Here is a 15,302-nt window from a genome sequence, read left to right on the forward strand (position 1 = left end):
ATATATATTAAAGGAAAACTATGCAAGATATATGTACATGTATATCAATATATTAAAAATGAAAGAAAATGTGTGTGTGTGTATATATATATATATATATATATATATATATATATATATATATATATATATATATATATATATATATATATATATAGCCTATATATATTACATTAAATTATTAATTAAATTAATTATTAATATTAATTATATTATATTATTATAGACGTGTTTTTGTCTATTATGTGGTCCTGGAGAGTGTAATCAGTGTAATTGTAGAGTACAGTCATCTCTTGCCTGCAGGGAGTAATCAGCCCTCAATGTCATTTCCTGTCGAACAGTCTCGAGCTGAGTGCGCGAGTGCTGCTGTACGAGAGTCCTGAGCGACAGTGCGCGAGGTGAAAATACTGAAGAGCGACCTCAACAACTTTCATCATTACTGGAAATTAGGAGGATTTGAGAGGAAAAAAACTTTTCATAGCCGTTTATTTCTTGTCTTCCTTTAGTACAGTGAAAAATAAGACTCCACTTTACGATGTTTTCTGTCAAGTTTTTTGGCTTTGGGAGAGTTTGAAGACGAAGATAACTTTTTCTTTTATTAAACGTTGGAGATAACGGTCGAGAATAACAAATGAGGAATAACGAGTGTCAACATTCATGTAAATAATAAAGCAACTCAAAAACTTGAAGAGAGAGTGATACATGAAGAGAAAGAAAAGACTTTTCCCCGCGAAACGGGACACTTGAAAGTTTGTTTTGCGCGAGCGCTAAAAGATGCATCACTGAAACAACACTGGTGGGAAAGTGACCATTGCAGGTAAGACGTTTGGACTGTTTTTCTTTACATCTGTCTCAGGTTTGTCTATAAATTGAACTGTGGACACGTTCAACAGGTTTGAGTGAGTTTTAGCAGGAGCGTGCAGAGACTCGCCACAGACAAACCACAGCATGAAAACCAACAGAGTCATGTTGTTCTGTGTGCTGATCGTGATTCATACAAGAGTATTATGATTATTCGTATCAGTGGAGTTTTTAGTAGCTACGAAGTAACTTTATCATGTCTTGAAGTACATTACCTTAATTTAATAAGTTAAAAGTAAGTATTCATTTAGCACATGACATTTTAATTAAAGAAACTCTTGAAATAGCATGTTCACCACAGGAATGCCATGGTCTGAGCATCAAAATTGTTTGTTTAATTCTTTATTTAGTTAATGACTTGAACATTTGGACAAGTCTTTTGTATCTTAGGACACTATATATCGTTTCTGGCCATGATTCTCTGCTTCATTGTGCCATTTGAGTTTCTTCTTCTGCCAAGCATTATTTCCCAAGCCGCTGGTGTTTTTAAGTACTTTGGCCCACTGACATGAGCCAAACAATAGAAGGGAAAAGTGATAGTGGGAACAAGGACAGCCGTGTGTTCGCAGGCTTGAGCCTTGTTTTCATCTGTGTGTTTCTTTTGCAGGGTAATTTCTAGTCACCTGGCACCTGGTTCCAGAACAGATGTCCAAGGAGGACCACAGCCACAGTGCCAACCCGCCCGAACATTCAGATGGAGCCCAACCCGACAGCCGGCCCCTGGAATCTGTCATTGACCCATGCCCAGGTACAACATACACAGCCAGCAGGTCTCTGGATGTAACTTGAATTTAATTTTTAAAGTCTCCTTGAAATCAAAATTACAATTCTTTTTTTTTTTTCATGTAATATTGCAGTATTTATTATAAATGATTTATCTGCGCACATCAAAAAAATATAAAAAAATCATATGCCCTTCAAAATAACTTCCCCTCCATTTTGCAATGACTTCTCTTCTATGATAATGTTTTCTTTTTCGGTGCAAAGGCGGAACGATCTGTCACTCACATGAGCAAACAGTAATAGCAAACCACAACCATCCAATCAATTCCTGATGGACAAAATCAAGTCCAAGTCTCTACATGTTTATTTGTCTGAGAAGCCATTTCATTCATGTTGACTTAAATAAGTGGATTGTTGCCATTCGATCGCATGCAAAAAGCTAGTGAGCTTCCTCTGTAGGCAGCATTTTATGGCATCATAGGCACACTTCCGACAGTTTCGAAAGGTAGGTAACTTAATTATACTGCCTGAAGATATCTTTTTTAAACCAAATTACAAGGCAGCATTTCATGTATCCTTCTTGAACACAATCCCAGAATGCATTGCTCTGAGCTTATTGCTTGGGTCCTGTTTTTCCAGGTTTTCCCAGGAAGTTTAAAAGAAAAGCACTTGTGAAATAGAAATCTTTTGTAACATTAATACTTGTATTTTTACTGTCATCAATTGAATGCATCCTTGCTGAATGAAATTTTTAATTACAAAAAAAAAATCTGACCCCAAAATTTGGTTTGGTAGTGTATGCTAGGGCTGGACGATTAATTGAAAAGTAATCAAAACTGAAATTCTGAACCTCTAACTAACATAATTTTTCCATGTCAGTTATTTAATTTTTTAAAATCCTGTTAATACTTTCACCTTAAAAACATACTACTGCGTGTGTAGTCATGTGGCTCCACCCCGTCCAGTCAGCGGTATAGAGGCAACACGGAGGTGAACTCAAATGCTGAGTCAACACATGGATTAGTTTAAAGATTTAAAGGATTAGTTCTCTTTAAAATAAAAATGACCACAAATAAAAATTACACTCATAGGTGTATATGACGTTCTTCTTTCTGATGAACACAATCGGAGTTATATATCCTGACACATCTAAGTTTTATAATGGCAGTGAACAGGAACCAACGAGTATGATGCTGAAGAAAGTGCATTCATCCAAAGGCACATGGCTCTAAATTGAAAAATTATCAATTTAGCATTGATAATTAACCAATGTGCAGCATCCACCTGGATGATGCGACGGCAGCCATATTGCGCCAGAACGCCCACCACACACCAGCTTATTTTACTTTATAACTGGTTAAATATGGATATTTTTCTTACACAAATGCATCACTTCCCTTCAGAAGGCCTTTTTTAACCCCCTGGAGCCATGTGGTGGGCGTTTTGCTTTGGATGGATGCACTTTCTTGAGCTTTATACTAGTTGGTCCCGTTCACTGCCATTATAAAGCTTGGATGCATCAGGATATTTATTAATATAGCTCCAATTGTGTTCATCAGAAAGAATAAATTCATATACACCTAGGATGGCTTGAGGGTAAGTAAAGCTTGGGGTAATTTTCATTTTAAAGTGAACTAATCCTTTAAATCTTGCCGGTTTGGACATTCAAGCGTTTTTAGACCATCGGATGTGTATTATTATATTGAGCTATTGCGCTGATGCTTTGCGGCATTCGAACTCTCATATAGACGGTAGCTCACACATCATCACGTGAAGATCGTGTGCATAGAGGGGAGTGCAGAAGCTTGTTGTCAATGCTTTTGTGTGATTTATCACTAAAGAAGCTGAGAAACTCAAAAGTTATGGCATATATTTTTCTACTTTTGAAGTAACTACTTACAACAGCTTCACAATTAATAGAGACGGGATGACTAATTCACACGCAATCATTCTCTCATTAATGCATTCAAATAAATGCACTGGTACTGTGCTAATTTATCTGTATCTGATTTAGAAGGAGCAGAAATTAAAGCACTCTTTCATTAGGAAAAAATATCCCACCTTTAAAAGTTAAGCATATTTACAGTACAAACCTTGTCAGTGAACTATGAAAAAATCGTTCATTAATCATAATTGAGGTAAAATGTTCAATTAATCGAGATTTTGATTTTAGGTCATATCGAAGTGTATGCTATAAATATATGTGTGTATATTCTAAAGATACTAAAAATATTAACAAAAATAATTTAAATTGGCTGTATTGAAATTCCCTTCCATTTCAGGCTTATGTAAGCAGTAGACAGTGAGGCAGCTCACTAGGTTTACAATAGAGCTAATAAGAGTAGACACTATTGTTTTTGTGCTTGGCTAGTGGAAGTCTGCAAACAGAGTTCACAGTGCTAATGAAACGTTCAGTGATTTGAAGGCTATGTACTTTGCTTAGATGTGGAATCAAGCATTGCAGTGAATGGGGTTCAGCGAGCTTTGGTTTGTCAGTAGGGCATTGAGGGACTCTAAATTCCAGAGGAGGAATGGACCACTTGTAAATCCTCTTCAGATCCTCCAGACTGTCCTTCTAGCAAGGGGTCAAAGTTCCAGATTAGTCATGGTTCTCTATACAAAGGGCACTGCGGAACTGAGTGGCCTGTGTGTGTGTACAACCAAACATGTCCGTCTTTGGTCTGGGGGCCAGTGAACATGTGTATTCACAAACGTACGTGTGTGAACAACAAGTGGCTTTGAGCGCACCACCTCTGCAAACTGCCACAGTCCTCTCTGCAGGAATCATATCTGCAGGCGGAGGCCTTGTATTTACTGTGGGAGAGGGCAAGTCCTGGCCCAATCGTCCGTTTGCCTAACAGTGCTGCAGAAACCAGCGAGCGTGTTGATTCCTGTGTGACTGCTACAGCCAATGCGCTATGGTAAAATTTGGCTATCAGGCATATATGCCATCTGCCCAATAACCGCTAATTACATTTAGCTCTGAATTGTTCCTAAATATTTGAGGTTTGTGCCTCAACTTGAAGCACACTCATTTAGACTGTGAGGAATTCTCATCTCGCAGCGCTTAGGCATTAAGCTTAAGTCGTTCATCCTGGTGTTTGCATTTGTCTAAATTTAAACATTTCAATTTTAAATGATGATATTTCTTTTTAAATTTTCTTTTTACATTTAAGCCCAACAGGATCTGCACTCATAGTCTAAAGAACTCTTTGAAAACACAAGCTTGCATGAGGCTGCCTGGTTACGGATATGGCGCCCGTCCGAGGCCAAACACTGCCTGCATTGACTAGCCTTCTTCAGCTTTAGTGCCATAGTTCTGTGTACAGGTCTGACTCACTGTGGGAGATCCACACTAACTCCCTGCTCTCCAGAGTGCATGACTAAAGCTGTTTTTGCTAGATACACACTAGGATTTGCTATTTCGAAAATCTTGATTCAGCAAGAATTAAGGCTAAAGGCCTTTTTTGTGTAATTTGAGACTTGACGAACTGCCAACATCTCTGCTTCTGCTTGAATTGAGCTATGATTTGACAGTGATGACAGGGAGCTCTGTTTGTTTTTAAGATTTATGAATCCTGTAACAGTTTTTACATAAAGTGCAAATATAAGGGAACTTCATAAATGTGGGAGACTGTGAAGAGGGCAACAAATTTCTGTATCTATGCATCGTGGTTCGATAAGATCATTTTGCATTATGTTTCACAAAACTGTGGTCAAAGATGTGGAAAGCAGTTATGTGATGGGGTGAGATTTTTTCTCTTTACATAAATGTCAAAAAAATGTGCAAAAACTGTGCAACATCAAGTGTCTTGATAGACAACATTCTGTACTTAGTAAAGACATAAACAGAAGCTCAACTGTACTTGCTTGATGCGCAAGATCAAACCTCATTGGTTCTTGCGGAAGCAAGAACGTTGCGTAACTCATGATATTGAACCTCATTGGTTCTCGCACGTCAACGCATGTCAAAGCATGCTTGAGATTCCGTTTACCGTAACTGATGTGTGCGTTGATGAATGTTTGTATGTGAAAATTCGATCTGTTCATCATATAAAGCGATCATATCTCTTCAGAAAATGTGGACTAAACCCCTTTATTCATATGGATTAGTTTTACAATCTCTTTATTAGCTTTTTGAAGCATCAAAGTGGTAGTTGCGTTGACTGTCAATAGAGGGACCGAAATCTCTCAGATTTCATTAAAAGATCTTAATTTGTGTTCTGAAGATGAATGAAAGTCTTATGGGTTTAGAACGACATGAAGGTGAGTAAATGATGACATTTTGAGGATGAAAACATAAAATATAAAACAATTTAACTAAAGCATAGGTTTATACTGTATAACCTACCATTTGAATTCCTTAACTGTAAAATTTGAAATATTTGTTGAACTTTTTCTAGTTGCATTTAAAAAATAATCTGTGATTATATAGTAATTTTTTTTTTTGTTTGTTTTTAACTGTATAATTTATAGTAAACTTCTCCATGTTCATTATGATTGGATCCTAAAAAGTTCAAAACCACAGGACGAACAGCAGTATCTTTGGTGCATCTTCAAAAAGAAAGGCATTTATACATTTCTATTCTGATTTAATCTTTCTGAAGTAATCCAGTAAAATTCTCTAGTGTAAAGTATATTGCCAAATGACAACAGTAATCTATGGTCCACTCATGATGTAGCCTATATTCTGACACACTTGAGCACTCTTGTTCAAATGGCTTGATATTCACGCTACATAATTATTTGCAAATGCTCAGTTGGCCTTTCAAGATGTATATTTTGGCTTCTCCTGACATGTCTGGGGCAGATATCCCTCGCCGGTCTCCTTTGTGTGAGAAAGTTAGAGGAGATTTCATCATGTTGAAGCGTTGTGGGGTCTGTCTTTGATGCCTGGCCTGATGTTTTTAAGTTGCTGTCGTGAATCTCATGTGGGAGGATTTCTGCAGCTTTCACTTCAGTCATAAATCTTAATGTTAAAATGGCAAAATTAGTAAAGCGTTGCTCAAGAACATTTGGATTTTTTTGACTGAGAGGGTTCAAATGAGAGAGCAAGAGAGAGAGAGCGAGCGCAGATCAATGCTGACCTATGAGGCAGCTGTTGGCCACTCACCAGTGTGTTTGAAACTTCCTGTTCCTCCTTTGGAGCCAGCAGAGGTGCGTGACTGTGCAAAAGTGAATGTTTTTATGTTAAAGAGAACCAGGAGACATGGAATGTCACGCACAGAGATGCCAAGTCCTGAAACAGAGATACAAACCCCCCACTTTCTTCACACTGCTCTATCTCCTCACAAAAACTTTCAAGCACGAGATATAGTGCTGTTAAATCCTCCCTAAAGCCTGTTAAATACCAGACATTTTCTTTTTTAATGAGCTTACAGTGTTTTTCCCCCTCCTCTATTGTACTTGCTAAATAATCTGTGAATTTGGATAAATTCCAAAACAGTTCTTTGAAGCTTTTTCCCCCAAGCGTGTGTTTTTACTCTTGGCCAGTTTACAAGCCCAGATTAGACTCTATTGTTTCAGAGCCAAGCTTAGTGAAGACGTTACCGTAGTTATCAGCATGTCTCTTCAGAGGATCAGCCACAGACATTTGCTTAATTATTTTCTTTTTGCTCCCCTAATTACATCCCTGAGGGGTCATTGCTATAAAAATTGTGTCAAAGTCATGATGGGCTCACAAATGTGTAACAGGGGAGCATGAATGTGGGCTTTAAATGAGACGCTCTGCTTTAATCCATCTGAGATGCTCCACTAAGTGGCACCACCTGTTTCCTGTAGCACTCAGTACAATTGCAGTATGTTGAGTAACGTACAGATGAATGTGAATAAATATGCAACAGTCATTGAGTTTTTGTTTCAAAGGTCTGGCAAAGACCAATCATAATGATGGAATATAACATGCTTGGGACACATTTCCAGATAGCTGAACAGCAAAAGAATGTAATATAGAGAGAGTGAAATGGGTGCTGATCTAGTCATCCCAGGGCTCAAGACTAAAACCCCGTTCACACCGCCAACAACACGCAGTGACATGATCCCATTCACTTTCAAAGGAGGGCTGGCAACTTCCGGCGACATGAGCAACAGTGACCGTTGGTGAAAATGTAGGCGTCAAGCGACACGAGACAAATGTTCATACATTTTAACTTTATGCAAATGAGTGTGAATTTTGCGAACAACAACCAATTGGAGTGAAGACTGTGGAGCTAATATATCACCACTTCGAGTGGAGGCAAGAAAGTGATTTCACTGTTTCATATGATTTGACTAACCACATACATGGATATAATAAAATGATTAGTGGAAAAGAAACTGTTGGCGCCGACGGTCAGTGAGTTTGATTCATACAATTGATAATTTGTGTTAATTATGTGATGCAGTGAGCAGTTTAGCACTGCTGCCAGTCATATTACAGGTTCCCCTGTATTATGTTGATTATTAGGGATAAGAAAATTGATTATTTGTCCAGTTCGAATGACGTTATAGTAATTTTTGACAATGCGAGTGAGTTTAATTTGTTGATTGATCGATCAATTGACTCTCCAACAACAGAATGCTACTTTTAATTCTTTTAAGTCTAATTTTTTTTGTCAAATTAGAATGATATCTTAGTTTTATATATCACTTGTGCTTGCATTTTGTAAAGATATGGTCACAGACGTGCAGTCTACCAATAGTATTAAAGCGACAGCACTGGGAACACCCACAAGCGTCTTCATAGTACAGAGACTTGCGACATACAGCAACAAAGAACGAGAGAGGTGGCACTGGTGAAAATGTTTTCAAAATGGTAGCGCCATTGTGCTCATACAGTAGTACTGTAGGAGCATAAAATTGGAGACAAAACCAATAATAGTAGTTGTATTTTTAATAATATTGTATATATGGTTTAATTTTACATATATTGTACGTCTTGCCCCATATAAATGCACAATTGTACAGTATAAACCAATATAATATTATAAATATACTAAGAACATTTAATTTAATTTAATTATTGAACATTTCTGCTAAAATAAATACTACAAAAATACTACAGCAATATTTTAAATATGCATCAGTGCAACCTCTAACAAAATTTTCCAACACTGGCAAGAAAGATGGTTGCAAAATATTACCATTTAGTTGCCATCTTGACGTGTGTATACAGACATTTGTGACCACATTCTACCCACCTACTCAATAAAATGACAGACTTTAACTTCAGCTCACAATTGTTGATACTTGCAAATAGGTCATATGAAAGCACAACTTAACATAACCCAAGCAGCTGCCAGCATGTACTGTTATATTTCACATGTTGCATAATGATTTTAGAGAGTGCAATCTCAATTATTATGCAGACATGACACAACACATTAGGAATCTGTCCTTGATGAGTTGTTTTTGCCTTCTAGAGTGTATTTGCATTTTAACATTAAATCTGGTGTTTAGCACCTTTTTTTCTCGAAAGTGATCTCAAAGCACACACCAGTTGTGAATTTAAGGAACGCAGCCTGCAGCGTATGATTCTGTACCCCTCCAATTCCCAAATCTGTATCCCTCTGTTCTCTGTGCCCTGTGGCCAGCACATTGTTCCAGATGCCTGCAGAGCTACAGCGGACTCTGTCTGCCAAACCTGAAGCCGATGATAATATTAGCCTACAGCTGCATAAAATCGACCTCATTTTAATGCCTTTCTTTCATTTCATCTGTTCTTTTCTTTTACCTCTCCCCCTTGTTTTTCCCATCCTTGCCCTGTGCTAGCATAATATCACCCTCGGTGGATTTTAAAGAGTGATGGTTTTAATTAGTCAGGGTAATGACAAGTAATTAACTCCCAACACAAGTGGCCGGTGCACTGCTCCTCCAGGCCTGCCTCTGAGGTTGCCTGATATTTAACAGTTTTCTTTGTCACGTTACTCCAATATATTTTTCTCCAGGCATACACTGAATAGTGAAGTTGCGAGTTTTACACTTCGACTCTGCAAATTATCTCTAGATTGAAAGTGATGTTATTTTCACTTGCACACAAGAGAAAGTTCTTTTCAAATGGTGTAATCTCTTGTATTCTATTAAAAACTGAATTTACAGTCATCACTGTTAGAGGAGGTCTCGTCGAGTCAAAGGAGAAGTTCTGGATCTCAGAGTTGGAGAAAGTTCTAATTCAAGCATGTCTCTCGCTTAGTCTTCAGTTCAGCTATTCCACTGAGACGCATGGGGGTGTGAAATATCTCTAAGTCTCTTGTCAGTCTCTCTCTCTCTTTCTCTTTGTCTCTTTCTTCTGAAAGAGCATTAGTAGGGGTTGCTGAGGACAGAGCAACTCTGCCACAAAATAAAGAAAGGCTGGGGCTTGAGGGTTGAGAGTATTTCAAAGTGTCCCTGTAAAGCCACATGGCTGCTCAGTCTCTAATACCAGGCCTCATACCTGACTGCTCAAAGATTATAGAAAGTCTCAGTGTGTGCTCGCAGACCTCAGGAGTAAATAAGGCAACATCACAGAAAGGAGAGAAAGAGATTGAGAAAAAGAGGTAGATGGAGAGCTTCGAGGCAGAGAGAGTGACTCAGAATCAGCCGTGTATGAGTGTCTTGGCCTATTAATCGGCGGATGTTAAACACACCCGCAGAACATTGGTCATTCTGCTCACTTTTTAAAGGTGAAGTGTGTCATTTTATGGATGGTGCAATTGTTCTGTCCCAATTTAATACTCAGAGGAAATGGTTTATAGGTTGATGTCCACAAAAATGCAAAATTTTGTAGTTGTTTGAGCTTCCAGACTCATTGGCTAAACCGATAGCGTGAGTTTGAAATTGTCATTTTGCAATTCTGTTTAGTGACGACATTGGTGCAGAAACAACACGCTTCACCTTTAACGGGATCGTTCATAAATCATCATATACTCGCCTTTAATGTTGTTCCAAACCTGTATAACTTCCTTCTGTGGAAGCTAACTTCCTTCATTCTGCATGTGTATATATAAAAAAACAGCAAACAAACAATTTAATGAAAGTCAGTGTTGTTTTTGACCCCACTCACTTTCTATAGACAGTTTAAACAGTTTTTCAATTTTTAAGCATTATTCAAAATATCATCTTTTGTGTTCCACAGAATAAAAAGACAGCGCTTAATTACATGAATGACGAATTTTATTTTTTGGGGTGAACTATGTTTAAGAAATAAACGTGTGCCAACATAATACAGAATATTGCTGTGAACCTTAAATGAGATTGTACCAATAGGATGTTGATGTACATTTTTCCAAGCAATCTTTACCACAAGACACCTCATTCCTGTTGTCGTGGGAAAAGTGCTATAAAATTTATGTGGGCTTTTTCCCCCCACAACAGCAAACATTACATGTAGCGCAATGCCTTTAATGCCATAAAGTCTTTATGACCATTACTCAGATACTATATTTTTATTCCTATGTTCGTGTGTTGTTTACTGGAAAATGCATGAGCCATGTTTACAAGTCAAGTTAAATTTCCACACATTTTCTGCCTTTAGGGTCCACACACGTTGCGTGTACAAGTAATGTCCTGTATACACATTTTGCATACTTTTATGTATGTATGTCTGTATTTGGCCAGCTCAAAACAACTCGTGTGTCTAAAGCACTAGATTGTTAACCCGGAAATCTGATTTTGCAAACGTGGCATAATTGCTCAGATCATTAAGTGCAGGTTCTTGAAATTCCTCATTGCTTCAGCCTCATAATGTGGAAGGCTGAGCTGAAACTATGATGCCTACACTGTAAATCTCCCCTGCCTGCTGTACGGCTTGATTATGATGAGGAATTAAAGCTCTGCCTTTGATAACTGCTGGGTTCCAGTTGCTAATGCTCAGTGATCCACAGCAATGGGAGAACAGAAGGAGCTGACGCACGCTTCAGTGCCACAGCGGTATAAAGGCAGACTTCTGTTCAGCAGCGTTACCGAGGCAGGCTTCAGTGGTCTGTGTTTTAAAGCTAAAATGGTTCATAAACGTGATCCCTGTCTGTCCACAGCCCCAGCTCTGCTCTCACACTCACCCACAACAGCTTATAAACTCTCTGAACCCTGCAGGTTTCACTTTCTCATTTGTCTTTTTCTATGTCTTTGTATTGCTTTTCTTTAATAACTGAATGTGTATTGTAGCACAGCTTTCTGGAATACTTTAATTGTGATTGATTGATCACAGCATTCCATGGTCAAATATTTTTGTATAATGCTAAACTGCTGAACTGTATGATGACTTTTTTTTACTACTCTGTGGTCTATTTTTTTCCCTCCTTCAGAACTCAAATAAGTTTATTTTATCGCAAAGTAAACCTCTTCTTCCTGATACAAGATCACCCATGTCACCCTTTTGATTATCTGTCTGTAAATATATCGATTCTATGTACTGTATATTGACTCAAATTTTAATGTTAGTTCTGAGATAAGTCATTAGATATGTATTAAAAATGTGTTTCTCTCAAAGTTCTTGCTTTTTAGGCTCACACATTCTCTGCTGTGGTTAGAGGTTAATTTTTGTGACTTTTGCTGCTGTTATTGTGACTTTTCCTGCTCTGTCAGCAGCTGGTTCCAGATGTGAACTTACCAATTCCAGCTCCTTTATTACTACACAGGCACATGCAGGATATAAGGCCTTGGGGTCTGCACTGCACCACATGATGCTTTCAGACCTCAGCAGGCAAAGTGTCAGGGGATATTTCTGCTGCTAACATGAAGTGTTGCAAACACTTTTATTTGTCATTGAGGTTGAGGAGGACAGAATGTTGATGTTTCTATGAGCTATGAGCTCAGGCCTTGACAATTTCTCTGCTGTTGGAGTTTTGGTTGAGGAAATGGGGGATGGAAGCCCCTCGTGAGTCGTCTTGGTTTGCCTGCTCAGAGGTGAAGGAGTTTAGTAGAGAAAATAAATAAGGCCATCTGGTTACAATGCTGTCGGCAGCTAGATCTGTCTGATGCTGATAGGTCAAGATTCCTGTCACTCAAACTCTCTTTTATTTCTCTTTCTCTTTCTGGCTCTCTTTCTCACTAAGGTCTAGGGACCTTTTATTTTATTCTCAAAAACATATTCAAAACTACATATTTTCAACTAGGTTGCCTAAACAACTAGTTGATGAATTGGTCTTATTTGGTTGGATTTGGACTCACCTGACCTTGGTCAGATATGGTTCTCAGGGGGCGCTTACAATGCATTGTCCAAAGACATCTATTCAAATGCTGTTACTGCAGTGCTTTAGAGGAGATAAAAATATGGAACTTTTCTGAGAGGGTTTTACTATGGAAGCTTGTTTCTGCCACTGAATAAAAAATAAAAAGGGCATAATTGTGACTTTATCTCACAATTTTGACTTTTTTTCTCAGAATTGTGTGATTATAAACGCACAATTGCAGTTATAAAGTCAGAATTGCTAGATATAAACTTACAATTGTGAGGTATAAAGTCAGAATTGTGAGTCATAAAGTCAGAATTGTGCGATATAACGTCAGAATTGCATGATATAGTCAGAATTGTGAGTTATAAAGTCAGTCTTTTTTTCCTCAGAATTTGACTTTATAACTCGCCATTGCGTTTATATCTCACAATTCCCAGAAAAGAAGTCAGAATTGCGAGTTTATATCTCGCAATTGTGAGTTTATAATGCACAATTGTTAGTTTATAAACAATTCTGACTTTATTTCTTGCAATTGTGAGTTTATATCTCACAATTCTGACATTATAACTCGCAATTGTGAGTTTATATCTCAGAGTTCTGAGAAAAGTCAGTATTGCGAGATGTAAACTCGCAATAAGGGCTGCACAATTAATCGAATTTCTAATCGCGATTACAATTACGGATGCCGTGATTTCATCATCGTTCAAAGGCACGATTACAAGGAAAAATATCCACTTGCATTAATCTGTGTGTTTAAGAGTTGTGTTATGAGCATGTCACGTTGTGAGAGGCGAATCACGACTACTTCAGAATGTAAAAGGTCTAACTCAGCACAAAAGGAGCTACCAGTGACGTAAATGTACGGTGATATGTCGAACGCACACGAAACACCAGAAACCACCATTTTTAAAAAGCCGTGCACACAGCCTATATATTTACTCCACGAACTAACTCTACAAACATGGAAAACAGTGATAGATGGACCTCTGAACCGTACGCTAAGGAGAAAATCCAGGGCGACTGAGCAAACCAAGCGAAACATGATTATGTATTTCTGCTAAGCTAGCGACATTGGGCATGAACCACACAGGCACAGCAAAAGCTAATACTATTTCATATGCTGTCTACTTTCTTTATATAATAGTTCTATCTAATAACGTTTTAGACAGGACTGTTAAACAGATTGTCAACTAATGAAGACGGAATACTTTACGGAATACTTGTGTGCTCAGGATCTGTCTGAATTGTTCTCTGCACCGTCAAAATAAAAGTAACAACAACAAGCACAGTTTACGTCACTTCAGGCCCTAGTGGACATGAACATTAGTTCTTGGGGAACCACACTGGTGGCAAAAGCCCCTATTATTATACCATGCATATGCTGACTTTTTTATCGTAATTAATAATCGCAATTAAAATTTCAAGGGAATAATCAACAATTATGATTTTTGTCATAATCGTGCAGCCCTACTCGCAGTTGTGAGAAAAAAAAGTCCGAATTGTGAGAGGAAAAAGTCACAAGTTTTTTTTGTTTTTTTTTTTTTATATAGTGGCGGAAACAAGCTTATATATTTTATGCAAACTGCCTAATAGTCATTCATTGGATTACTATTCAATTAAAATGCCATCTTGACTCATCCCTGGCTAGGTCATTTCTGTAAAAAGCGATCCTCTTGTCCACAAAATTACGAGATAAGGAAAAAGGAATAAAAATCCCTCAACACACTCACACAATCACACAAAAAAAGGTAGAAACTGGAGCCTGCCAAGATAAAAGGCAGAGAGTCACTAAAGGAAATAAACGGAAAGCAATGGACTGATGTTCCACAAGAGATGCTGTGTTTATCAGACAGCCAGTAAAGCCCAGCTGGCTTCCATTTGGGTAGGTATGGGACAGAGGCCAGGAAGGAGCAGAGCTCAGTTGTACTCAGCACAGCTAAACACAGCGCTTCTCCTTGCTAAGACCCAGTCCTGACCCTCTTTGATGTCATGCTGCTCTAGCCTTTTCAGACAGTCCTGTATAATTACCAGGCCACATAATAAGACCACTTGGCTCCAGCGCTAACTTATAAAACACGCACACACAAACACATGCTGCTGACCGCATGAATGCGCTTTCACAGATATGTGAGCAAAGCACACCAAATACAGCGCGCGTAAAGTGATGATCTAGCAAAATAGCTGGTGCAAATATAAACACAAACTGAGCATCCACATTGTACTGTTGTTGCATCAAGACACTTTAGAAATAGATCTGAAAGCAACGCTTTGTGTAATCTCTGTGTAACTTTTATATTCTTTCTCTCTCCTCCTTGTTTGTGTTTTTTGGCCTCAGAAGGGAATGAAACCGGTGAGCAGACAGCACAGAATTCAAACACTCCACCCATGGAAAAGACAGGAGACGTGGAGAATGGCAACAACAACAACAGCCTGTCCCAACCAGACCTCACCAGCAGTCCTGGCAAAAGCATAATATGTAAGCATGAAACAATTGGACTATGTTACCCAGCAGACCCTTCACAGTTTGTTTGTGCTTGGTATGTTTGTTGCATTGTTATGGAAACTAATAAAATGATGAAAACCATAAAA

General features: G+C 38.2%; 1 protein-coding gene across 2 annotated transcripts in view; it reads left to right on the forward strand.

The window, feature by feature from the left end:
- Positions 1-323: 323 nt before the first annotated feature.
- The window catches only part of mdfi (MyoD family inhibitor), a 30,845-nt gene continuing 15,866 nt past the window's right edge, over positions 324-15,302 (forward strand). Inside the window, exons 1-3 of one of the 2 annotated variants that reach the window (XM_048172817.1) lie at positions 324-817; positions 1,469-1,609; positions 15,052-15,189. In XM_048172817.1, the coding sequence (XP_048028774.1) occupies positions 1,507-1,609; positions 15,052-15,189 (241 nt within the window). In that variant the 5' untranslated portion in view covers positions 324-817; positions 1,469-1,506. Of the gene's footprint in view, positions 818-1,468; positions 1,610-15,048; positions 15,190-15,302 lie in introns of both variants that reach the window. The other variant, XM_048172816.1, reaches the window with a different exon arrangement.

Source organism: Megalobrama amblycephala, linkage group LG21, assembly GCF_018812025.1.
Source record: "Megalobrama amblycephala isolate DHTTF-2021 linkage group LG21, ASM1881202v1, whole genome shotgun sequence".
Classification (NCBI taxonomy): domain Eukaryota; kingdom Metazoa; phylum Chordata; class Actinopteri; order Cypriniformes; family Xenocyprididae; genus Megalobrama; species Megalobrama amblycephala.